The 27,766-nt window shown below is 40.2% G+C and overlaps 1 protein-coding gene across 1 annotated transcript; it reads left to right on the top strand.

Annotated features, from left to right (window-relative positions):
• LOC119011985 (gamma-aminobutyric acid receptor subunit rho-2-like) lies at nucleotides 1-26,692 on the top strand. Its single transcript, XM_037085416.1, has 9 exons — nucleotides 1-253; nucleotides 4,618-4,724; nucleotides 14,126-14,193; nucleotides 16,848-17,071; nucleotides 17,190-17,272; nucleotides 18,468-18,608; nucleotides 20,623-20,775; nucleotides 22,589-22,797; nucleotides 22,881-26,692. Exons 1-9 carry the CDS (start codon nucleotides 132-134, stop codon nucleotides 23,193-23,195), a joined length of 1,422 nt encoding a protein of 473 aa, XP_036941311.1. The 5' UTR covers nucleotides 1-131; the 3' UTR covers nucleotides 23,196-26,692.
• Nucleotides 26,693-27,766: the final 1,074 nt, after the last annotated feature.

The raw sequence follows: 27,766 nt of genomic DNA on the forward strand, positions 1-27,766 counted from the left end.
GGCGCACACCGCCTCAGCCGCTGCTTTCTCTTCCTCTGCCTCTCACAGGAAGATGGTACCGTGCACAGAGCGTCCTGCACGCGGAGCGAAAGCGTCACTGATCGACTCGCTGCGGGACTTTTAAACTCACCATGCCGGGTTACTTTAGGTTTCTGCTTTTACTGCTCTGCTTGATCCTGGTCGGGGAGTGCAGGAAACACAAGAATAGGAAAAAGCGGTGGTCCGCGCCGGCGGAGACGCACAAGCCGGGCACGTAAGTATGAAAAAAACATTCTTTCTTTTTATTTGGGTTCAAATGTGATGGGGACTCCAGAAACCATCATATCCAGCGAGAAGTGAGGGAACATAACTTGATTTTCTAACATCACACATTTATGCACAACCCTGCGCGACAGACCACTTCCATCAGTGTTGCACCAAGAGAGTGCAGGGGGCGCTAAAAATGTTGGAGATTTTTGCAGATTTTTCCCTGACTTCATTCTCAAGAACACCCAGAATGTCAACATTTGCATGCAGCTTGCACGTGGCTACAAGCTCTTCCAAACACATTTCCAGTCTGAAACATTCACGCTGTCCATTTGGAGGGTCTTTTCGACTGGTGCGCGTGTTAACATCAGCAGGTTGAAAATCCATCCCTAGAGATGCAGCAGCCTGGGTTGGATGTGGGTTTGAGGGTAACAGTAGAGGCACAGAACAGAGACTGAAGAGTGGAGGAAGTTGAGGAAGGATATTCTCTATAAGCCAGCAGCTGAGCTTGTATTCCCCTCTGGCTGTCACACTCCTGTCATTTTCAAACAGGATCAAACATTCCTAGCAGCAGCTTCACTCATCTTCACATATAACATGCATGCTGTATACTACCAGCATAACTTGGATTTCAGTTCTTTGTCATCAGTGATTTAGGTCTTAGGATCTTTTTTTCAACCATTATATTGTTATCATGATATGAGACGATGTTTGGTCTTAGAATTTAAATATGGTTATATCATGATCCCATGAGTGTTGTCTGGTCTGATGTTATTTTCTGAACTCACCAGACTGTTCTACTTGTTTTAATACTTGCCTTTACCCATTAAGTCACTATATCCACATTGCTGACAATTATTGATAAAAAATCTCATTGTGTTCATATTTTGTCAAAGTCCCAACAGTCATCCCCACAATATTGTCATTGATTTTGTTGCCCAGTAAAATCATTTTTACAAAGTGGTGGGAACAAGTCCCCACACCTGTGCTAACATAGAGCTCCATTATTATCCAAAAACTATAAAAGCACATCAGCAAGCCACACTGTTACACTGGTTGACATGTTCCTTCATCACATGAACACACATGCTGTAGTTGACTGTAAATCAGTCCCACACACACCCCATCCTGCTGCCAGAAATACTCCTGCACCAAGTGTAGATTAATCCGCTACTGAAAATAGTCCTCAACAAATACACTACGTTCTTCTGTTTGAGCATTTGATAACAACTACATTGACCAGCTGTTGTCTGAAAAGGCTTTTAAAGACGCTGTATATTTGTGAGGTGCTTTTAAAGATTTTCATCTTCAGTAGGAACCTGTCAGCCACAGACAGGGGAAGACAAGAACAACTCATTACAATAGAAATACGTCCATATAGGATAAATCCACACCTCATGATTTCAAGGTTTAAGGTCAATTTAAAGATGCACTCTGGTTTGTACATTTCACCAGAGAGATCTTCACTGACTAACTTGTTTTTCTGCCTAAACAAACAAAATAAACAAACTGGCTTTGTTTTCATGACTGAATAAACAAACTGACAACTAAATTTACACTGTTTTGCTTTATTTATATGTGGCGGACCCTGCCACCTTTCTAGATAGATAGATAGATAGATAGATAGATATACTTTATTTATCCCAAGCTGGGAAATTTTGGCGTAGCAGCAGCATTTACATACATAAAAGATATAAGCAACACACTGAAATAAAAAGAAGAAATAACATATTAATTACAGTATAAAATGCAATGTACAAATATACACAGTATAGATAATGTATAAATAAGAGGTAGTTATTATACTGCAAAAAATAAAATAAAATATAAGGTGCAGTGAAACAGATAAATAATCAGCAGTGGACCGGTGGGCATAAGAAAAACAGATAAAGTGTGCATGTACTGTATTAGATGACCAGATTATATAACTATTATTGTACAGTTTGATGGCATGTAGCAGGAAAGAAAAACAGAAAAAACAGATAAAGTGCGTATGGACTGTATGGATAGACCAGATTATTTAACTATTGTTATAAAGTCTGATGGCATGTGGCAGGAAAGATTTCCTGTATCTGTCCTTTCGACAACGGAGCTGGAGCAGCCTGTGAGAGAAGGTGCTCCGCTGTCTGTCCACTGTGTGATGGAGAGGGTGCTGATCATTGTCCATGATGGAAAGTAACACATTCAGCATTCTCCTTTCCACCACAGTCTCAAAAGTGTCCAGCCTGAGACCGAGCACAGAGCCAGCCTTCCTGATGATTTTGTCAAGTCTGTTGGTGTCGCTGGCTCTGATGCTGCTGCCCCAACAAACGGCAGCAAAGAAAATGGTGCTGGCAACAACAGACTGTTAGAAGATCTCCAACATCTTGCTGCACATGTTGAAGGATCTCAGCTTCCTCAGGAAATAGAGTCTGCTCATCCCCTTCTTGTAAACAGCCTCCGTAATTGACTTCCAGTCCAGTCTGTTGTCGATCACAACTCCCAGGTATTTGTAGTCCTCCACCTCTTCCACCACCTCCCCCCTGATCCGCAGTGGCTGTGAAGGCATCTTCTTCCTCCTGAAGTCGATCACCATCTCTCTGGTCTTGTTGACGTTCAGCCTCAGGTGATTCTGTTTGGACCACTCCACAAAGTTGTCTACCAGTGTCCTGTACTCACCCTCCTCTCCGTCGCTTATACACCCGACAACAGCTGAGTCATCAGAAAACTTCTGGAGATGACATGACTCAGAGTTGTACTGAAAGTCAGTGGTGTATACGGTGAAGAGAAAAGGAGAAAGCACAGTTCCCTGTGGAGCTCCTATATCACTGACCAGCACATCAGACAGGACACTGCCCAGACGGACAAACTGTGGCCTGCCTGTCGGGTAATCAGTAATCCAGGAGATCACTGTGTCGTTAACACCAATCCCCCGCAGCTTCTCACCCAGCAGCAGTGGCTGAATGGTGTTGAAAGCACTGGAGAAATCAAAAAAAGTGATCCTCACAGTGCCTCCTCCACCATCCAAATGCATGTGGGCTCGTTGCAGCAGGTAAATGACAGCATCGTCGACACCTAAATGGGGCTGATAGGCAAACTGTAAAGGGTCCAAAAACATCCTCACCTGCGGCCTCAGCTGGGCTAAGACCAGTCTCTCCAGGACTTTCATCACATGAGATGTGAGGGCGACTGGTCTGTAGTCTGCCGGGTCGGATGGCCTCGACTTCTTGGGGACTGGAACCAGGCAGGATGTTTTCCACAGCGTCGGGACTTTCTCCTGACTCAGGCTCAAGTTGTAAAGATGTCCCAGTACAGGAGACAGCTGGCTGGCACAGGTCTTCAGGATCCTGGGTGTGATGCCATCAGGGCCTGCAGCCTTTCGCTGCTGTAATCTGGTGGTCTAATCTAGCTTCAAACAGTGTTCTGTGGACCTTATTTTCCTCTGAGAATAGCTTCTATGTTCACTGATGAGAAAAAAATAAAACATATTTCTGAGTTTGAAATATTCCATTATCAATATTGTAAATATTAATAAATTCAAACTACATAGTGCTCCTTTAATTACCATTCTGCAACTCAAGGTTGTACATCCAATCTAAAAAAAACACAGTGTCAGTTTGCTTTATTGTGCAGGCTTAAACGATCCTCAACATCATGGAGTGCTGCATTATTCGATGGCCATAGCACGCAGCATACAGCCAGCGTAGATTAGCCAGGATGTGCTGGAATGTAAAAAATCTGCTTTGTTTCTGGAGAATGAACATGTAGTTAAGGTTATGGAACATTTGTCACTCTATAACAACATCACCTGGCTGCTTCATTTGCTGCAGTTGGAGGAGTACTGGCTGAAATGATGGTGCTGTCCTTAACGGTGGAAGTTAACAGTGAAATAACTATTGACTATAGTTGAATTAACTATACATTTATCATTTACTGGTGATAGTTATTAAAAAGTGTTGCCAGATGTAAACCAGGGTTTTAAACGTTGATCAATATAGAACTAGATAGTTGCAAAGATGTCACCTTTTTCCATTCAATGACAATTGCTTGCGCTTACACAACAAAAAAAAATGTCTACCTTCCAGGTTCACATCCTGGTTTTGCCGCATTTGTGCAATAACATATTCAGCAGTGTTTCTCCCACAGATTTTTTGAAATCACTTTTCTTGGCTCAAGGAAAGTTTTATCCAGGTCTATAATACAGTCATGGTTTTAAATCATCCACTGTTAATGTTCCTTTCTGGCAATCGAGTGAAGAAGTCAGAAAGTATTAAAAAACAGATTAGCACATCGTTGACGGCACTAAAAACGTAGAATAACGCCAGCCTCATCCTTGAATTTAAGTTCTATTGGCACTAAACCTTTCCTCTCTGTCTACCTACCTGTCTCCAGTCCTTTGTCGAAGAAGGTTTCAGATGGAACCAAAACTCGGAAGGTGAAAACCACCCACCTCCTGCGCATAGACGAGCATGACTTCACCATGAGGCCCGCCTTTGCAGGTAAGCTCTGTTGTGTCTCTGAAGAACTCTGTTTTGTGAGTGATGTCCCACTAATAGGATTAAATGAGGTTCACCCCGTGTTGAACCCGAGTGTGAAGCGAATATGGATACCACGCTGAATGGGAATGCAGAAGCAGGTTTATTCTATACGCCTGTCTTCTCGTCCACGGGCCTGCCAAACCTAAAGAGGACAGAAAAGGTCGACATGTGGAGCTCGCAGCCCCAAGTGCAAGAATAAAGAAGCAGAAAATCCTCAGCAGGCTCCATTACACTGTGAACACATTGTGAGCAGAGGTGAAGAAAAAACCTCTGAGGCCATCCTTCGTCACCTCTGATTGTTAGTATCTTCCAGCGCTGACACTGATCAGTCACATGCCAGGCCAAAGCAACAGTCAACTTAATGGTGTTGTGTGTGTCCTTGCTTTGCACCTTGAATGTCAGGACAATGGCACTGCTGCTGGGATTTGTGGAGGCAATTAAAAATAAGAAGCTTATTTGTTGAACTAAACAGTTCCGTTCTCCGGCATTTAGCATAAACGGGCCCTGTTAAAGCACAGGAGGAGGTGGTGAGCCAAATGAAACGTCCCACAGTGAATTTCATGCTCCTTTGGGACTACAGTTGCAGCCACAGATGGGCGTGTGGATCCCACTGAGGATCACTTTTTGTCTTGTATTTGTCAGCTTTCGTTTGCAGGCTGCTTCTGCAGCAGCAGCAGAAGAAGAATGCCATCTTCTTATTCAAACATCATCAAAAGCTGACGTTGTGTAAGCGCCCCGCTGCTGCCTGTGAGACTGCCGTGCGCTCATTTGGCTGAGGAAAAAGTGTGTGTGCAGCAGCAGCTGCTGTGGTTCCTCCTGGCTTCAAAAGGAGCGACGGCAGTGTTACTAATGAAAGCCTCTTACACGGCAGCTTCCCGTTCGCCGGGGGAACGATATGGAGAACAACGCTGCTACGTGCCAATGGGGATGTCAGTGTGTGGATGGAGAGAATTTTTCAGTCACATTCAGACAAATCCTGACTGTGGAGCAGGTTATTGTTCTCATGTACACAATAATCTACATTGTTGTGTTCCCAAAGAACAAAGATGTCCAAGAGAAAAATGTAAATTATTTAGTAAAGATTCCTCTGTTTGTGCCTCAGAGAGCAACAGTAGGTGAGGTTTTTATTACCAATAGCCTGCAGGTGGAGCTGCCGATGTTGATAAGGCTTCTGTTAGCCTAATTAGAGCGCCTGCACTAATTGTTTGTTTGTTTGTTTGTTTATTGGATGTTATATTTGTCATCACATCAAGTTTTGATTTCCTGGGCACATCTATTTATGGAGCTCCTCCTCCCTGTCTGCCTTGGGTTTAACATCTGATGGGCTGGATAGACCTGTCATGCATTAGTCACATTTGCATTAAAGCCACCGCATGTTTTCTCCTCATTTCACCCATGAGATTCTGAAGAACTCTGCACCTAATGCATTTCACTTGGATTTTCTTTCCAGCCGGTCTAATCTAGCCAGCATGAACCAACAGTGGATTTACAGCTGCAAATCCATGAAGAGAGGAGCAGTCCAGCTTCATTAGGTGGAATGGATAGGGTGATCTTTGTCTCTCTATTCTATCCACATCTCTAGAAATTATACAAGAAAAATTCAATGTGTGAAAACATGATGGACTAAACGAACAAAAGAAAGGGCAGCTGTATACTTAGATACCTTCTGTAAAAGCTTTTTGTGTGTAATCTACAAAATGAATTTATGTTTCAAGCACTTGCCAAGCAGGAGACTGCCATTTTCTTTGTTCCAGGGGTCACAATTCTCCCGCAGTTCTTCCAATTCAAGACACATTTTCACATTGCTTCCCTCTTTTAATTCTCACAACCCTTTTCTGGCTGGACATCATGTCTGCTATGTCGTTGCGCCTCGTCCTCCTCACTGAGTGAGAGGCAGAAGAGAAACGAAGAAAAGAGAGAGAGAGAGAGAATACTCAAGCAGATTCAGACATAATTCCTGTTTCTCACCGGAGACGGACGTCCATTTTTCAAAAATCTGTCACGTCACTTCTCTTTCTGATCAACAGGTTTGCACAAGAGGCTGATAGACAAACACAAACAGACAGTAAATAGGGCAGGGGCAATATTGTATTAAAGATAAAAATGTTGCTGCAGTGTAATTTTTCTTTTTGTCATCTTCAAACTCCTGCCTACTGTCTATGAAAAAAAAAAAATGTTATATAAGATGTTTACTTCAAACATAAAGGACATTTGTTTTTGTTATTTATCTTCACATACTGCATGTGGGGAAAATGATTTATTTCAGCCTTGCAGCTACCCCCTAGTTAAAGATGACCTCTCTTTTTACTAAGAAATTGCATGATTAATGTCTAGTACTAAAACATCACAAATGAATGTATTTGTGCAAACGGGACTGTGTGCCAGAGTTTTCTTGGAACTTCAGGTCCAAACATCCCTCTCTGGAAGTGTTTTTCAGGGGCAGGACGAAGACCAAAGGAAGAGCGCCAGGCTTTGACGAAGTTGCCAAACTGTGTAATTACAATATCACATGATGCACACTCACCTTAATGGACTTTTTCCCCATTTTTCACAATGGGGAAAAAGTCCATTAAGGTGAGTGTGCATCATGTGATATTGTAATTACACAGTTTGGCAAAGTGGTTGTAAAACGGCAGATACGTTTTTTTTTGTTTTTTTTTTTGTTTTTTTAGCCCCAGTGATGTGTTGGGTTTCACTGTCAGAATTTGAGCCATTTGGTTTGATTACATTTTGAAAGTCCAGACGAGCTTAACCAGATGTTAACCAGCCTGGCTGATGGAAGTCTCATGTGCAGGTTCCATGGGCCGCACACTGAGGAAGATCTGGGACATTCTCTATACAAACAAATTCCACATTTTGGCTTCATGCGCAACTGAGCAACTTCATAGAAATGAATGGGGCTCTGCCTTTGAGGCTTTAACCTGGACCCCCAGGCCCCTGCTTTGGTCTCCAAATCCTTTTTATTTTTGAGTTCTCAAGGTTGGAAAGTTGTGTTGTGTGAAAAGGACAATGGGCAGGTGTCTGTATCTAGCAGCCACTGAAGCCAGATTGTGCAAGGTCCAACTCCTTCATACTACACAAACATAGGGCATATTTAGGCTATAAACACAAATGTGTCAGCATCAAGGTTCAACATCATGTAAACACTGTCCATCAACCGTGACTGCATTCGAGCAGTCCACCACCTCTCTGTAAAGAAATATTTTCCTCTCACAAGTGAACCTTACTTGGTCTGATATGACTACTAGCTTATAAAGGCTTATGTTAGCTATACAGTTGTTGCTGAGTAACTGACATTGATTTATCGCTCTTCTTTACTTAGTTTGCTCTTGTTATAAATATACATTTTCAGTGGTTTAATCTCTAAAGTGATATAAGAATCACCTCACCTCACCTCATCTCACCCCTCAGCAGGAGTCGTGTTTGTTGTTTGAGGCTTGTGGTCTTATTCCACCAACTCTTGTTCGTCTCAGACAGCAAGTGCCAGCAGACGGCATTGATGTTGTGTAGTTTGAATCGCTGCAGTGGAGGCTCGCAGCTAACTCTGATCCCACTAACAGCCTGTGCCATACATTTATACAGGCCACTACTTTCCACCCTGTCATGTCACAATGCTGCTAAATAGAGCAGGTGTAGCTTAACATAAAATAAATTATTAGCAATATGACACAACAGGAACAAGTATGTAATGAGCAAGGTTTGCAAAATGTTATCGTAAAGGTTGTGTATTGTCTCTGAAGCTGATCCACACTCCACTTCAGTTTCTCCTCACTGATCTGTTTGAGCACTTCTGGAGAACAGCTGCTGTTTCTTTAATCACTCATTATTTATTTATTTATCATATATATATATATATATATATATATATATATATATATATATATATATATATATATATATATATATATATATATATATATATATATATATATATATATATACATATGCTCAGTATCACCTTTACCCTGAACTTCTTTAGCAAGGCAGTGGTTGTCTTGGAGGTGTGTTTGGGGTGGTTATCTTGTTTGAATACTGCCCTGCGGCCCAGTTTCTGAAAGGAGGGGATCATGCTCTGCTTCAGTATGTCACAGTACATGTTGGCAATCATGGTTTCCTCAATGAACTGCAGCTCCCCTGGTTGCCGCCTCATACGCTTGACATCATCTGAACCTAAGGACATAGTTCCAGTATTCCATGTTCTTGGTCTGCTTGTCTTCAGCAAACTGTTTCGGGCTTTCTTGTGCATCATCTTTAGAAGAGGCTTCCTTCTGGGATGACAGCCATGCAGACCAATGTGATGCAGTGTGCGGCGGATGATCCCCCACCCCTTCAACATCTGCAGCAATGCTGGCAGCACTCATACGTCTATTTTCCAAAGATTTGATATGACGCTGACCAAGATTGGCAATCTTCTTATAGCCTCGGCCATCTTTATGTTGAGCAACAGTTCTTTTTTTCAGATCCTCAGAGATTTTTTTGCCATGAGGAAACCATGTTGAACTTCCAGTGACCAGTATGAGAGAGTGTGAGAGCGATAACACCAAATTTAACACACCTGCTCCCTGTTCACACCTGAGACCTTGTAACACGAGTCACATGACACCGTGGAGGGAAAATGGCTAACTGGGCACAATTTGGACATTTTCACTTACAGGTGTACTCACTTGTGTTGCCAGCGGTTTAGACATTAATGGCTGTGTGCTGTGTTATTTTGAGGGGACAGTAAATTTACACTGTTTACAAGCTGTACAGTCACTACTTTACATTGTATCAGTGTCATTTCTTCAGTGTTGTCCCATGAAAAGAAATAATAAAATATTTACAAAAATGTGAGGGGTATACCCACTTTTATGAGATACTGTACATCACCCTCACAGTAGCTGTTTATTATTTTGTAACCGTACTGTACACGGCTGAAAAAACAACACTCATTATTCATGTAGGATGCATTTTATTCGGCTATAACTTATCAAAACTCTGGTTTAGTCTATTCAGGACAGGATAGGATTACAACTCGTTGTGATTCAGTACTCTCTGTTCACCCTACTCCCAACAAATAGGGGCAGCATTTCATCAGTAACTGCTAACTGCAGCTAACTGTGTTGTATCCATCATTACTATTCTACTATAGAGATTTGGTGTTTACACCACTAGCACAAGACCGTCAGCCCATATCTCTGCAACACAAGTAATATGTCTCTGACATGATATCAGAACTGTATTTCTTCACATTCACTGATAGTTTTTGTTAATTTTTGATCATTTCAAACTAAAACTCTGACATACTGCAACTTAATCCTAATCTGTACATTAACAGAAATGTGAAAATGACTGGTTTCAGGTAGAGTTGTGTGCTGGATCTGTGTGACAAGCAAGAGTTTTCACCTAATCAAGGTAATTTCAATCATGGCAGACTTATTAAGTCCCAAGGTCCCATACTGTAAATGTTTTGATTTGATCATGAAGCAAGTCTAGGTGCTATATAAATACCATGAAAGTTTCAGTCCACAGAGAAATGCACACAGGCCGTATTCAGCAAACTGTGCATTTAAGGACTTCTGTAAGGTTGTGATGTCACTACTATACAGTCAATGCCCTTAAACACGGCAGAGCTGATGCAGAAACACAGTGGGGAATTTAAAGAGACAGGCGCTGAAATGGGGCGTTCAGACATAGGCTGAATGGAGGAGCTGCAGCAATGGACAGATCTTTAAGGAGGTAATGGAGCTATGTGTGATATAGGATCCCCCATGATGGGGTCTAGACACTGGTGGTAGTGATTATTTTAAAAGAATGACAGAGAAAGAATGAGATCTGGATGAACGTGAAGAGGAGCAGGCTTCTGTTGAGCTCAGACATGGGGCTCTGGAGGGGAATAGAGTAAAGGAGGGGTGAGAGGTGATTCACTCTGAAATGACAGCTGACAGCAGCAGAGAGGAGAACAGATTTAATGTTTGGCAGCAATGATATGATTGGTTTAAGGAGATTGTGGCATAATCTAGTTGGTTAAACTAAGGAGTAAACACCCACGGACAGCTGATTACGATGGGAGCGGGAGGTGGGGGGCAGAGAGGGCGAGGGAGAAATGTGACTGATGAACAGCATAAAAACAGTCTTCCTGATTAAAATGTATTTGTCATTTGCATGATGAAGTATAAGTTGTTGCCCCGCCATGCTGCTGAATACGCTTACAGATATTTTTTAACTTAATAATAAAAATCAATTAATACCAACAGTTATTTAATGTGACAAGTCTTGTAAAGCACTTTAAGCAGTCAGTAGACTGGAAAAGCCCTTTTACCATTTAGAACAGGGTCTGACCATCGAGTGCAACAGCTTGATCCAGGATGTTGTGGAGGAGACATGTTTCTGTAAAGATGACAGCAGTTGCTGAGTGAGCCTGAGTCCCATTTTGCCCATTGCATTTTTCTGCAGGAAAATGTAATTCTACTGCATTGCTGTGGAGGTCTCCAAGATAGGTGTGTCCTTATATCCTAATATGGACACATTCTGTAAAATCAGTATCTGTGTGGCTAAATAGGGAAATAATAGGGCAAAGCAAGCAGGCGCTCCGGTGTCTCAGATTTGAAGGGGTCCTGAATGGCCCTGTCTCCAAAAGGATTTGAATAAGTGGAAATTTGTTTGACTATGTGTGTGCCGCTGAATCACAAAAATGATAAGCATAATAAAAATCTCGAACCCAGCCCTGTCATGCATTAATTTTGAATTTACAAAATACTTTTTTATGATTGTTTTTACTCTTAAACAAGTAAAAAATCATGCCAATGAATTCTGTCAATTGTATAGAAAAAAAGGGATTCAGATGTAACTCTTAAATCCTTTTATTTGCATAAGGCAGATGATAACAATATTTTTCAACTATATGAGAGAAGATGTCTATTCTCTATTATGCCTGCTCAGAAACACAAAGTTCCTTTACATTATCTTAGAGCAGTAAACACAGAAGGGAGAGTTTACCTCTTAAAAAATACCTGCAGACTCAGGAAGTGAAATATTCCCCTACTGCCTCATTTCAGGCTTTAGATTTTATTATGGCTTAACATCTGCTAGTGCACGCCAAAATAAAAGTCTCTCCCACACTGATGTCCTGTGGTTATTAGATTAATGATCTTCGTGTAGTCTGCACATTTAACTTTCTTAATAAGAGATATTATAAAATTCCATCCACAAGGAGAACTGAAAGTCCATATAAACAGTGACTCAAATAATCCACCTGATAAAAAATTCAGTAGCTGGACAAGTCCCCACATATAGCTAATTAAATACTTGTTTACCTGTCAGGTTGTGAATGCTTATGGATTATGTACTTTTTTGTCACTTTGAGGATAATTTCAATTTAAAGAGAGGTATACCTTTGGGCTTTAGTGGAGCTCTCTATGTGCCTGTTCTACAGGCTGTGTGTGCTCAACAGGCTTTCCGTTTTGCATTTTAACTTCGACTTATAATGTCTGCTCCACTGTGATTTAATATTCAGTGTTGTGGTGTTCATGTTTGTGGGACTGTAAGATCAGGGGGAGAACACTGACTGGCACTCTCTTGATTCATGCCCCCACACAGCCCACACGGAAGTGCTTCTGACTGCTACAAGGCCAATAGGAATTATTTAGTGGAGCATTGCCATGACGCATTCATGGGTCTCGTCTGATAATCAGTGACGTAGAATAATTCGCTGATGCTGTCAGCTCAAAATAGCAAAAGGAAATCTTCTGGCAAAACCACAAGCAGGACATTCCATCTGTGCCTGATTGTCCAGTCGGATCACACACAAACCTCACTTTCTCAACCTCAGTCTAGAGGCAACATTTTTAAAATTGAACCACAGTAGACAGGCTGCCGTTCCCTCTAATTTAGGGAAGATACAAAGCTATTTACCTCCTCTGGATGGTTGTTGGATTCGGGCTGTGGCCTCCTGTGACCCAGCTACAGAGAGTTGAGATAGAGTAAAATTACAGACCAAGCACCAAAAGCACTGCCGGTCCAAGCTTTTTCCTAGCTGGTGTCTGGTGTTGCATCCACTGAGGTAACATGTCATCAAGGGCTCAGGCATTGCTGAGTCTGGCACGTGATACGTGGCATATGGTGTGAGTAAGAGTAGGGAGGACACTACTGACAGCTGGAACTGGGCATGAGTTAATATCCTCCCTTCCAGGTAGCAGATTTGCCATGCCACTGGTTATGTAAGGCTGGCACCCATACGGCTGCTCAGATTAACAATACTACAGAAGTCAATGTGACTTTAATACACAAATGACAGACGGGCATGTGCATTTATTTTGCTATGAGGATATTCCTCCTCATAACTGGAAAACTGGCCTAAAATATAATCCCAAATCAGTCAGCTAAAATCATTTTCACAAACGTGAGAATACTGTGCTCTGTTAGATATAAGCTTCATGTGAAATGAATAGGAATTATTCCTCATATCTCATCAGGATGCCCTATCTTGTTATTTTAGAATTGTGTATGACAGTAGGTTGGGGTCAGTGTTAGGGGTGATGAGTGATAAATATCGTAACTGAGACTGCATCAGAAGTGACAGAGAGCTGTCGTGTCTTCATTAATCTATTTTCTCATTAATATTCTTCATCAGAGAAAAATAACAGTATAGAATAGGATTACACCCTATTAAAGGGGCAATTCAAAACATATGACATTTTGTCAAATGACTGTGAACAAACAACAGTGTTCTTGTTATGTCAAAGGCCTCTATGTACTGAAGTTAGCATGCTAACCAGCTAGCTCCAGACCATCTGGTCTTCTATTACCAATTTGTACTGTGATAATCTGATAGTCGCCATCATTTTGGATGGGAGATTGTCAGCTCACTACGGTTCACAAGCTCTCTGAGCTTTTATATTTACATTTATTTTCCTACTAAACAGAAAAAACTCAAATATACTAAATAACTCACCAAAACAGTCTTGGTTTGCCTTCTGCTGCTTCATACCTCTACTGTCTCTGTCTGCTGTATCTTCTCATTCCTGGAGTCATAGTCCTGGTCAGAGGTGCTGTAAATCACCTCCATACTTGCTAATTACCTAATGGTCATAAGCCAAGGAGAGCAAGCTCCAGTGATATGTTATCTCTTTAGATTTTGGATCTTTCTGGTTCTAATTTATGAAATTGTTTATATAAAATATATTTCCAGTTTCCACATTAGTTTGTTGTGCATCTTTGCATAATAGGACACACAGTAGTATACTCTTCTTCTTCTTCTTCTTCTTCTTCTTTAAGCCTTGGTTCCAGGTGTGAAATATGGACCTGCAATAATGTGTACAGTGCAGTTGTTTCTCTGTAAAATATACAAATGCAACTCTAATCTGTTTGATATTTATCTGCAGGCCCAGCTGTCCCAGTTGGAGTGGATGTTCAAGTGGAAAGCTTGGACAGCATATCAGAAGTAGACATGGTAAGTGGTTTGAATTATTACAAGTAATGTAGTAGCGGTAGTCTGACTTAAAAAAGAACTCAAATCTGCTGCAGATACTGAAAAAAAAACAACCTCATTAAAATAGATTCCGTTTGGGTGTGAAAATGGAGAATTACTGGGATCATTCTGTCTCTCTTACTTAATATTCAGTCAGGTTTGAAAGCAAAGACCAACTTAAACTGAAAGTAATGAGATTATTGAAGAAGAAGAAAATATATTGTCATTTTTAATGCTACATTCCCGTGGATTACTTTACTTGTGGCAAATGACAGCAGTGAATGTGTAACAGATTCAGTTTTCATGTGTGGAAGCTGCTGACTCTAACAAATGAACTCACACTACCTCAACACATGGGGAGGAAGCTCTCATCAGACAAGGAAACTAATTAGGCAGGAACATAAACAGAATGAAACTGGACACATGAGCACCACTGTGACTAAAACTGTGGGAACACTGTCTTCTCAATTCAACTTTTTTGATTGGACGCACCAGATTCAGAGCCTGAAATACAGTCTAAAGTGATCAGCTGTCCTTTGTCAGATGTCTGTGTTGTGCGACTGGCAGATGGATTCTGTACTTTAAATTTACAGATTAATGTATCTCTTAATTTAGCTGTGGTTTCAGTTGGATAATCAAAATCAGATTATGAAAGCTGAGTGGTAGGAATTAGTTTAGGATAGTTTATTTTGCTCAAAGTCAGACTGAATGCATGTTGAGTAATGTAATTAAATCAACCTTCTGTTCTGGAACCATAAATTGGTTCAAAAACTGGCATCCTGATGTTGTGTAAGCTCCTTTTTGCAAGGACGACCAAGGATTACCTTTAATTTGGATCCTAGAGTTGTGTATTTAATTGTTTTGGAACAGAGAGGGGAAAAAGATGAATGATTCCAGATGATGGCTGCTCGTAATGACATTATGTCACATCACAGAGCTGCACGTTTTAGAACAGAAATAAAGTATAACAGTATCACACGGAGAGAGGAGTCACAGTCACAGCACTGAATCAGTAATGTCAATTACACAGCAATTACACAAACAAGGTTTGCTAATATAGGCCATATTACTGATAGAAGACTAAAGTTTTCTGCAGTTTTTGCTAATAAATTCATGCCTTTATTTAGTGACAATTATGGAATAATAATGAATGCTAAAATGTGAGTCATAAAGTCAATGCACTGATTTGGTAATGTCATTTATGTGTCAAAGGACTGCCAACAGTTGTCATTATGTTGATAGCAGATTTGCTAATAAATCATCTCTTTACGTTGTGGCAGTGGGATAGTAATGAATGGGAAGATGTGAAATAACAGCAGCACAAGTAGAGAGGAGTCCTAAAAACAGCAATATATGGTCTGCTAACATTAGCCATCACACTGATAGCAGACTTAACATGTATTTTGCTAATGATTTCAAGTTTATTTTGTAGCAAATATGGGATAATAATGAAAGCTAAATGTAAGATTACAGCCATCATACTGAGAACTGACTAAAGTGTTTTGCCTTTTTGCTAATGAATTAAACATTTTGTACTGTGGAATTATGGGATAATAAGGACAGCTACAATGTAATATAACAGGAAGACAAGTCAGACTAGAGAAGAGTTATGAAACCATGACACTGGCTCAGGTTTGTTAACATTAGCCATCATACTGATAGCAGACTAAATTGTTTCCTGAGTTCATTCCTGAGTATTGAGTTTGACAATATCTATCTGATATATAGTTAATTTGAGATTAATGTTTAATTGCGTTTGAATTCAATTACATTTTAGTAACATTTACGAAGTATTGTTAATGCTAAAATGTCATCAAGAGAGACAACTGACTCAGAAGTCAGTGTGTGTGCTAAGTATGCTAAGAATAGCTAACATCAGACATCACAACCAAGTGAGGTTGCAGCAGTAAAGACCCCTGAGTGTAATGAGCAGGGACCTGAGCAAGGAGGTGTTTTGCTGGTGATAAATCCAACATTTCATTTATTCTTACATAATCTCGCTTAAAGAGATCCAGCTTTCAGGGCCATTATAATCAATCAGGCAAAGTTTTATGCTGCTCTCCGTATATACTGGCAGTTACATACATTCAAAGACAAAGACTTTAGATCACAGTACTACTGATGAGAGAGTAAAGCATCTCTCATCAGTACATGTTCAACATATTGCAGTTAATATTCATTGGAGAGATTTGGAAATGCCCCTGAACTCATCTTACACAACATAAAAGGTATTTCGATTGTGGGTGCCAAGAGTACCGTGTGTTGCTGGAACCATTATTCCAAACTGATCTGGTCTTATGTAATGCCATAAGGAGAATGGGATAGAGGATGATCTCCTGTGGCAGGAGGGAGTAGTGCAGACGCAGGTCCATCCTGCCTGCATAGCAACAGGAGCAAGGAGGCACGAGGACAAGGGTAATCTAGGACCAATGGAAGCTCACTTGTTAACATATGTCCAACACTTCCCTTAACCATGTATGTTTAGTCATAAACATTCCATATAATCCATCAGACATCAGCCTCAGCATTGTAATCCTGGAGGAATTCAATAAAGTAGAGACAGCAAGCATGTATAGTCCTCATAGTGGGACTTAATCCAGAGGCTGTTTCTGTCACCCCTCCCCCCGCTCCCTCAGGACTTCACCATGACCCTGTATCTGAGGCACTACTGGAAGGATGAGAGGCTGGCCTTCCCAAGCGCCACCAACAAGAGCATGACCTTTGACGGGCGCCTGGTGAAGAAGATATGGGTGCCCGATGTGTTCTTTGTCCACTCTAAGAGGTCTTTCATCCATGACACCACCACTGACAACATCATGCTGCGGGTCTTCCCTGATGGTCATGTGCTGTATAGCCTCAGGTGAGGACAGGAAGCTCCCCCCATATCTGCACTTACTAGGATTTTGCCCTGCAAATTCCACTTGGTGCCTTGGTGCAGCGTACATAGAGCTGCTAACTCTCTGCTTTTCATTCCCCAGGGTTACAGTTACAGCAGCATGCAACATGGATTTCAGTCGTTTCCCTTTGGATTCACAGACATGCACACTGGAACTGGAGAGCTGTAAGTATTCATATGCCCTCACACTCCACTCTGTTGCTTAGAATACACTGGAAATACTGTAATGTGTTACTAATTATTAAAGGCTCAAAGCATTTTGCAGCAATCAGCACCACACTGACCAAAAACAGTGAATTATTTGTTGCTGTTTGATTATGATATACTGTTACTTATCAAGAAGTAATGACATGCACATAATGATATCGCTATGTTAGTGTTGTTCCTGGAACATAATTAATGTTGCTCCAGGACCATTGGTGCAAATGACCGATGGTATTTTTGTAATCTCAAAGCTTTGCAGCTCGGCATGTTGACGAGAGAGTAAAGCATCTCTCATCAGTACATGTTCAACATATTGCATGGTTCATATTTCAAAAGTGTCTGTTTCAACCCAACTATTTTTTTTAGGCTGTTCAGCTGTAACAACTGAAAACTGAAAAATAAAGCAAAATGGAAAATATTATTAAAATAATAAAATGATATTAGTAATACAATCATACATATTAATCAATCTTGCAGTTTTTCTAACATCAGTGTCTGACAATCGCTGTACAGATATTTCACATTAGGCTTTAAATTTGAAAGGTCAGTTTCGAACTTTGTCTAAAGATAAAGTGAGAACCAAAGTGTGATGGTGTGAATAGGCATGTAAACATAGACAGTCAGTGATGGAGTGTAACTAAGTATATTTACTCAAGTACTGTACTTGAGTACAATTTAGAGGTTCACTACATTTAAGCATTTTACTCCGCTACATTTATTGGATAACTTTAGTTACTTTGCAGATTACATGCTACATCCAAAGGAGCATATCATTTAATCAATAAGCAATTATGTTGAAAAAAAGCTGAATATTGATCATTTGTTGAACCATATTATATGCACACATATATACACACGTAATATTTGTATAATTTTACTTTTACTGATTCTGTAGCACACTTACTGCCAGAAAACTGCGTTTGATACTTCAGTACATTTGGTATGTAACACTTTGAGACTTTTACTCACTTTTACTAATTAACATTAAGTAACAATAACATCTTATTTAAGTATGACTTTTAGGGACTTTTTGTTTTTTGCCAGCCTTCATTAGCGACTGTATTTGCATGGCTATCAGTCTTGCAGAGGTCAGCCTACTGCTGCTGATTTCCAACTTAAGCTAGTACAACTTGCATGCACGCTTTCTTTCCTTCAGATGCTTACACAGATGAAGACCTGATGCTGTATTGGAAAAGCGGTGATGAGTCCCTGAGCACCGATGACAGGATTTCTTTGTCTCAGTTCCTCATCCAGAAGTTTCACACTACCTCCAGACTGGCTTTTTACAGCAGCACAGGTAGACTGGCAGAACAAACACTGAGTTTTACAGAGATATTTTCTGTAAGGTTGGATAACCCCACAGCTTCACTGTGTTGCAATTAGTATGGATTATTTTGATTAATTGATCAAACAAAAATGGAATGAACCTTAATGTGACTCATCCTGAGGCCCTAACGTCGAGAGGCACTGTGTCAAAATCTACTTCAATACCATAAATATTTCAATTGTCATTATGCTTACATGGTATATATTTTGATACAGCATGGCCTGGGTGAACACTCAATTTTGATCGGCTGCAGGATGTCAAATTAATTCGGATTTTACAGAATAACCAATGGAACTGCTTAAGCACTTCCAGGGATGCTCTCTGTTCACCGTTCTAAATGAATGCACCATAGCCTGTAGCTAAAATGAGTGACATGACATCAACTGTCTGCAGACACTTCCAGGTTAGAAATATATTAAATTAAATTTAAAAAAAAAAATAAATCTATCATATTTACAGAACTGATTGAAGTCCTTCAGAGCATAATCCTCTGATCACCACAGCATGGTTCCTGTAACATACGCTACAAAAAGCAACCTACACCGTCCCTCTGGACACATGTTGATCTCACATCTCATTCACTATTCAACTTGCTACTTCAGGCGCTAGACGACGGTATTCATTCACCAGCATTTGTTTGTGAAAATCTTGATATTGATCCATGATATGGTTGATTAGTCTTGTTATTAAATATGCTGCAAATTGAATTTTCTGTTCTTCAACTGTACACAGAGTTATTTAATTTGATGATGGCAAGCTTATCGTTAGCTTTCTGGCTAATAGCTGACAAATAGGAGTTTTTCTCGACGATATGAACCACTGGAAGCAGGGAGGTACTACTCACACTGTCTCAGTCTTTTGTCCCTACCATATTTTTAGTAATGATATGATATATGTGTTATAATGGCATAATAAACATGTTTGTTGTTAGAATAAATGTATTAACACTTATAAGAGAATTATTTTATAGTTAACAGTTTATAGATGCCTAAGAATGTTAATTAAAACATTTCTTATAATTGTTTAAGATAGCATTACAGACACACACGTATTGAGTTTGACTACCTAATCTAACTACTTATCATGTCTTTGACAAACCATTATTGAGCTGTTTTGTTGCTTTATCAAGATGAATACAATCTCTACTATGCATTTATTAGCAGTTAACTATGTTGTTTGCACTTAGCAGATCTAAAGTGAGAACAATGCCCTATTGTGGTTAATAAAGCCTTTATTGTGTATCATATTATTCATTATTATATTATTATCTAGCTATTAATTAACACTTAATACAAGGACCTTAATATACAGCAGAACAACCATTCTACTCTATTACCTGGGACTCTGTGAAGTCTTGACTCCCACCTTAGTATGGCTGAAATGTTGTCTCTTTTCTTTGTCTGTGTGAGGACCACCAGGTTAAATGAGCTCAAATTGTTTTAAAAACGTTAAGGGTTTGAAATCCATGCCAACCGACATCTGTGCCCATGCAGTCTGTTTCTCCTTCCACCAGTATGCATGGTGCCTCTGCTGCATGAGTGACAATAAAATAATTGTTTGCCTTTTCCCAATCTGAATTTACTCAACCGGTGCAGATTATCACTGTATCCTGAGAAAAGCTCTTCCCTTTTGTAATGCAACACCAGTGTTAAAAAAAAAAAAACATCACTGGGCCATCATTTTTCATATATTTCCCTCATATTATAGTGCAATTCTCTACCTCATTGTGCTCTGCTGTCATAGAATTTGCCTCCAAAGCAATTATATCTTTTCTAATCAGCTGGTGCTTTGTTTGTTCATTGGTTTGTGTGGTTTGGTTTATATGCCCCTCAAGATTTTTATCATCCCTTTGAAGATTAGTTGTTGATTTCACCATGGTTCTGTGTTTATCATGGCATTTTGGCACAGCACACCTTTGGTTTACCTGTGACACACAAGATAATCGCAAACACAATGCTGTATTTTTTGTCTTCCCTATCTCCAGGCTGGTACAACCGTCTGTACATCAACTTCACTCTGCGGCGTCACATCTTCTTCTTCCTGCTGCAGACCTACTTCCCTGCCACTCTCATGGTCATGCTGTCCTGGGTGTCCTTCTGGATTGACCGCCGGGCCGTTCCTGCCAGAGTCTCATTAGGTAAGAAGATATGCACCACGATGACTGTCCTTCCAGTTCAAATGTATCCACAGAAGCCTGAAAGGCTCACAAGAACCCCAGAGAAAATCAAAAAGTAAAGGAACGCAATACATCTTTAAAAATGTGCTTGCTGGCTTTCTCTCTGAGCGATAGCTGTTAGGCTCAACTGCATCTCATTTCTGCCTGAAAAAATGAGGTGCAGTCAGGAAATTGTTAGCCTTGCTTAGCACAGAGCAGGAGGAAACGGCTCACATCCACAGACACCTTTCTTGCAATCTTTGTTGACTTCCAAGGTGGATTAGCAATCTTTTTATAACAGCCCAGTGACAAATATCATGACTTTTTGGCCAGACCTTAGCTCTTCTCTCTTGAATAGAGTCACCAGTATATCTCAATAAATGTGCTCTCATGTGTCTCTCTGGACTGTGTTCAGTGAGTGGGTGAGTGCAAAAGCATGTTCAGACCCAATAATCAGCCAGACAGAAAATCCCTGTTGTTTGTCTGGGAAAGATTTTTTTTCTTTAACAAATGCAGAGTTTAAAAGAATTGTGTCTGGTTCACAGTTTGTACAACAGTCTTCCAAAAAAGGTTTCAAAGTTTGAAGTATGAGATTCATAGTGATGAGATGAGACCACGTCCTAACTCCATATCTGTAGTTAAACACAAACATGAGATATGATTTGATCTTCAAAAGAAAGACAATAAATGAAGGAAAATCAGTATTTCCTAAATGTACAAAGGGTCAACCTGTAATTTCAGTGTAAAACATGAAATAATTTAACTAATGCTATCAGCATGGTGTGAAGAAACAACAGTGTTGGTGTGTTGTCAAAGACCTCTGTGTACTATGTGGCAGAAATGTCTACTGAAGTTAGCATGCTAACAAGGTAGCCCCAGCCTGTCCTGTCTCACAATACCACTTTGTACCTCAAGAGGCCATTGACTGATAGATTTGCTACGTTTCACAAACTCTATTAGCTTTTAGTGTAATAAAGGAATAAAATAATCTCACAAAATACAAAAACAATGTAAAGCTCACCAGAACAGTCTTGGTTTGGTTTCTACAATCATTTCTGGTTTTGTAAAGAATAAATCACAGTTGCTGTTGATGCACAACACTTGGCAACAATGTTTAGAAAATCCTGTGGACCACTGGTTCCACGACTAACAATTAACATTAAGATGTTCAGAATACATTACAAATTACAACTGAAGTCTGACCGTTTTTTGTGAGGCAGGAATGGCCACTCAAATGAAACCTTTACCTCACAGAACTCACAGGAACAACTTCACCAAAACAAGGAGTTACCCGAAGGTAATAAACTCGTGCTCTACTGTCTGGCTATGGTTTGTACCCAACAGGGGCTTCATGAGGACTTACTGTCCTAAAAGGTCTCCTAAGCGAATATGGAGCTTTGCTGCACTACTAATATCATCAACTTAATTTATTCTGTAATGTAAAGACCAACAGTAGCCCAAGAAGAGTAGAAAAATGCAGCTAAAGATGTAGTGAGAAGCCTATGGGGCATAACTATTGGTTGAACACAACTGGACAATCATCTCTTTCTACTAGTACCATCCTCTCCTGAATAGAAAGGTTCACAGATAAACTTCCCTTCTTCTTCACTAAACCAGAACTTTTCACTTTACAGCGAGCAAAGTGACTCCACTTGTCCTAAGTCCCAGAGCAATCACTATGCTGGACAGAAGGAGATAAAATAGATATCAATCCTCTAAATATGTTCCAGCAGTCTTTCTTGCTAAAGCTGTGCTTGCTTTGCTGAAACAAATGTGTGTGTTCTCTGTGCTTCAGGTATAACCACGGTGCTCACTATGTCCACCATCATCACTGGAGTCAATGCCTCTATGCCCAGGGTCTCCTACATCAAAGCTGTGGACATTTACCTCTGGGTCAGTTTCGTCTTTGTCTTCCTGTCTGTGCTTGAATATGCAGCAGTCAACTACCTGACAACAGTGAGGGACGGGAAAGACCGAAAGCTGAGAGAAAAGGCCAGGGAACAGGTATAGAAACCTTTTCAGGAATGGCACAAGTCTCCAAATGGTGCTTTCAACTTTGTATTCAATCTTGATTCCTTTTCTTTCAGTCTCAGACACTCCCCTGCACCTGTGGCATGTCCCATACCAGGACCATGATGCTGGACGGTACCTACAGCGAGGCAGATGTAAACAGCCTGGCAGGGTACACCAGGGCCTCCATGGCGGCTGAGGATGCATCGGAGAAACAGGAGCGAATGGTGGTGCATCTCTCCCTGGACAACGAGCCCACAGGAACCAAGAAAAAGGGCATCCGTGGCTTCCGGATAATCCAGAACACTCACGCTATTGACACCTACTCTCGCATGATTTTCCCTGGCGCCTACATCCTGTTTAACCTGATCTACTGGTGTGTGTACTGCTGAGTGTGTGCGTCTTAGCTTAAACTGTAGCAGTGAAAGATAGACTGCAAAACCTCTGACCAATGAAGTTGTTTCCATGTAGCATGTTCAGGTGGAACGATGAGTTTGGCAGGATGACAATCAGAGGCTTCTGGGTGTGAAGATCTCCAACTCTGACCCACACACCAACGCTGGACTGGAACACTTATACAGATGCTCCTCCTTGACATAATATACCACAAGCTCATATCTACCCAAATCAAATTGCAACACTGGGCTGGTTGCACACATTTTGCCCTTAGACTATTCTAATGCCAGTTGTGCAAAAATAAAACAGGCTCATTTTACGCTGATTTTGAGGAAATGGTATTATTGATGACTGCAACTCTGCCTACAACTATTCCCACCTCAACCCCTTTGTTGTGCCCGCCTATTGTCTATTTGCATCTTATTCTTACGCATGGTATCCTTTTTGTGTTAACTTTAGCATTAGTGCCATTTTGTTTGTCCCCTCGTCTTTCCGTTTAAACATTTTTTCTGCTACACTCATCACTGTTTTATTTTCCAGAGAGGGGGGTCTTTAATAGTCCTAGTGTTCCTGTAACTTTGTCACGACAAGTTGAAATATGCTATATACGCTGACTGACAACTTTTCAGTAGGTAACTTTGTAGGCATTCTTAATCCCACCTACAGGTAACTAAGTAGCTCTTTCTTCAACTGTGGGGAAAAGCTGTCGATGGGCTGTGGGTGTTAATCGGCATGACTCGAGCAACTTCGCTGCAAACTTGAAAACACAAATATTGGATGTTTTGTTACCTTGTTAAGTTGTTTTTTGGCTAACAAGTTAGCATTTAGTTTTTTCACATGTTTTAGGAGACACAAAGCAACATTAGCATTCAGTTTCTAGTCACGTGTTTAACTCTCCACTCAACCCTCTTCTTTTCTGCACTAGACACTGAAAAAAGATATCCAGATCTATAGCTTCTAAATGCACCACTTTATTCAACAGATCATCTCTTATTTTGAGTCTCCGTCATTTGAATCTGAGCATGGTTATTATGGAAAATAATGACTGTTAAAGCTTCCACATCATAAAGCTTAGCACAACTAACACCCAGGGCCCACTAGCTACCATAGCATCATTTGGTTCACCAGATCTCTTGCTTTTCATTTAGGGCCCCGTATTAACAGGTTTGGAAAGCTTACAGCTGGGCGATGCAGCATTAAAATACATTGCTATATTTCTGGCTGTATCAAGATACACACTATGTATATCTTGATAGTTTGAAAATCCCATCAATAAGTAATACAGGCTTTGACAGTGAAAATGATCTGATGACATGTTGAACTCATATCAGCAACACTTCACCTATCTATATATGGCTATATATGTAGGATATTTCACAGACTTAACAAAATGTCATCTCTTTCAACTCTTTCAGCCCTTTCTGCGTCTGTTTCCAAACACAGCGTTCTCGTGTGTCTAAGAACTTATACGTCTGTCTGAAGTTGGACTGTAAGATCTGAGCCACAGTCAGTTATTGTGCAACCAGCCCTCGCCTGCCTCCCCCAAATAACCCTCTCCTCTCTGAAGCGCTCTATATTTATGATCAGACTGTCACAAAATAAGAAGAGTGCATAATTTGGCTGCTGCTGCCTCTGTAACCTTTGGAGCTAACTGAGTCACAACTGAACGATACAGAGCAGATGGCTAATGAGGCAGTAAGTGAGCTAAATACCAGGCTTTCTTCCTTTAACAGAGCTCTGACTCCAGGGACAACATTTCAATTAACGTGACAGTTAATACTGATGCCCTGTATTACTCATGGACTACTATTGGCATTAATCAGACTGAAGCAACCCGTGAGGCCAGGACTAAACAGGATCTTCTTACATTAAGGGGTTTAACACTGCACACCAGAGATGTTGAGCAAAGTCTTTGTCTATTTATGTATTTACAGGTTTGTTCATTCACTGGATTTCTTTTCTTCAATATTAACAGTATTTATTATTTATTTTTAGGGCAGCAATAGATCTATGTGCCATTATACCTTAAGTTGGCAGAGATGTACGAACAGGGCTTGTACAGAGCTGCTTGATGCATGCTGCAGATGTGCGATACTGTATCTTTAGTTGTGTATTTCCTAGAAAGGACTTAAAAACATGGAAAGCTTTACCAGTGATGTAACCAACTTGAACCGCCTTAAGTGAACACTTTTATACACCAACATGATTTAATGGCTGTATTTTTGTCTTTTTCATTTATTTGTATGAGTACAATGAGTGACTGCATATTTATATTGGGGTTTCAGCAGTATAGCATCCACTTTAGCATTTAATCATATGAGCAAATAGTAAAGTAGAAACTGTACCTAGACTGACTAGGCTTTGATTATCCATCACATGTGCTGCAGTTTCATTACACAATTCTGGTGTACAAGTCAGTAGTCTACTTCAAAAGCAGACTCTACCTTCAAAACTATCCACTTTTAAAATAATAGTCATTTTGTCAAAATAACTTATTCACCTTGTTGCTTGGAGTTTGGTGAGAAATATCAGTTTCATGTCAGTGCACATTGGAAGGTGATTAGCTAAGCTTAGCTGAGTGTTATGAATGGAAGCAGGAGAACACAGCTGCACATCACATCTGAAGCTTATTAGTTACTATGTTTTATCCTGGTTGTTTACTCATTACTTACTTCACCCAAAACTTAAAATTCAGTCATCATCTACTCACCTCGATGCTGATGGGAAGTCAAGTGAAGTTTCATAGTTCACAAAACATTTCTGGAGCTTCAGCAAGAAACCGCCTGGCAGCATTCTGCTAAACAAGTGAAGTAGCTGGAGACTTGATTTAATATGTAAAAAAAAAAAAAAAAAAAACAAAACAATAAAAAACAATAATAAAAAAAAAATGAATGCACACAAGAAGTGGGTGCATGAGCTTGACACATGTCAAGGGTCTAATTAATGTCAAGTGACATATCCAACCTGCTGATGTCATTGGGACTTACAACAACCTGCGTAGCTGTAAGTATCACATCTGCACTTGTCACCAGACCTGCTGTATATGACCCGGGGAAGAAATCTGTGATGGTTCAGGGTCTGGAACCAGGCTAAGCTAGCTGTATCCCCCAGTTTCCAGTCTTTATGCCACGCTAGGCTAACCATCTCTTGCAAAGCTAAAAATATTGGATTTTGGAGAATGACCAACTCTTTTAAACCCAGGGTCTCAGTCCGCTTCAGCCTTTTCAGTCACTGATAATGGGTTTAGCTTCATGGCAGTCTATATTTGCCAAAACTAGATGTGATTTTTGTTGATTGTTTTTTAAATGGTTTATACCATTTGGGAATGAAACTCTCACAACAGTCAGATGGGTTCTCAGTGCAAAAAACAAAACAGGAAAGACGTGTGCTAGCAGATCCATTAACTTCCAAACCAACATCACTTCTACCTTCATCTTCAGAATACGTTCAGAATGTAATGCTTTCAGAGCAAATTTCATAAATAAAGTCTTTCTTCCAGACATTTCAACGTGTCCTTATTTACAGCTTTGAAGATTTAACATATGTGGCCACAACTCTACAGAATTTGAGGGTTTTAGACCACAATGCTGTCAAGCTCCTCTACTTCCAGCAGCAAAGGCTAAGATGCAGCTTTAGTCAAAACAGCCATAACTTCCAAGAATAATGTATCAGACAGAATCTTCCTGGGTGACGCACATCCGTCTTTAATCCAGATTTCAGAGAGTACTCTGGGCACATCTAATCCCCAAATAAACAGATCACGTCAGATTTGCCTATGCTACCACTACTTAAAAACACAGTACTGCAGTAAGGCAACTGATCCACACACTCATCTGTGTTGTTTATAAATTCATCTGCTGCTTTAAGGTAGTACAATGACTCATGCTCTAATATGTCTGGCTGTGGTTTATACCCACTGGCAGATCCATGAGGACTTATTGTCCTCAAAGGACATCTGTGCAGTGGCTTGGAATATGTTATGTCTGGGATGAATTAATAAATATTTACACAAATTTCTTTGAAAAGCAAAAAAAGGAAACATGATAAGAATAGTTTTACAAATCCCTGTGTGTGCAAAGCCCATGGCTTTGGGTAGTTTGGTTGGATTTGAAGGGGAATGAAAAGGATCTAATTTGAACTGAGCATGACCCAGATCAAGGGGTTTTGGTCTGTTTTTTTTTCCTATAAAGGTTGTTCATAAGACATTCAAGAAATCTAGATTACAGAGGTGAGAACTATTATTTAATGCTCTGATCTAAACCCCCATTAATAGGGCCACTCTGACAGAATATCATGTTGCTTCAGTGAGGGTTGACAAATGTCGATGGCTTCCCGGCTCAAATCATGGTTGCTTTGGGATGTGATTATATGGCAAGAGTTATTCTATATACCAAAAATATCTGCATGGCTCAGTACCATTAAGAACATATAAGAAATGTGTTTTTTTCTGTGTGTGATATGGATTAACTGTATTTTTAAACATCTATGAGTACAAATTGTCTGAGAATAATAACCAATGACAGTAAACAATCAGGACCATTATTAAGCACAGATTGCTGTTTTTAGC

This window comes from Acanthopagrus latus, chromosome 22 (assembly GCF_904848185.1).
Source record: "Acanthopagrus latus isolate v.2019 chromosome 22, fAcaLat1.1, whole genome shotgun sequence".
Classification (NCBI taxonomy): domain Eukaryota; kingdom Metazoa; phylum Chordata; class Actinopteri; order Spariformes; family Sparidae; genus Acanthopagrus; species Acanthopagrus latus.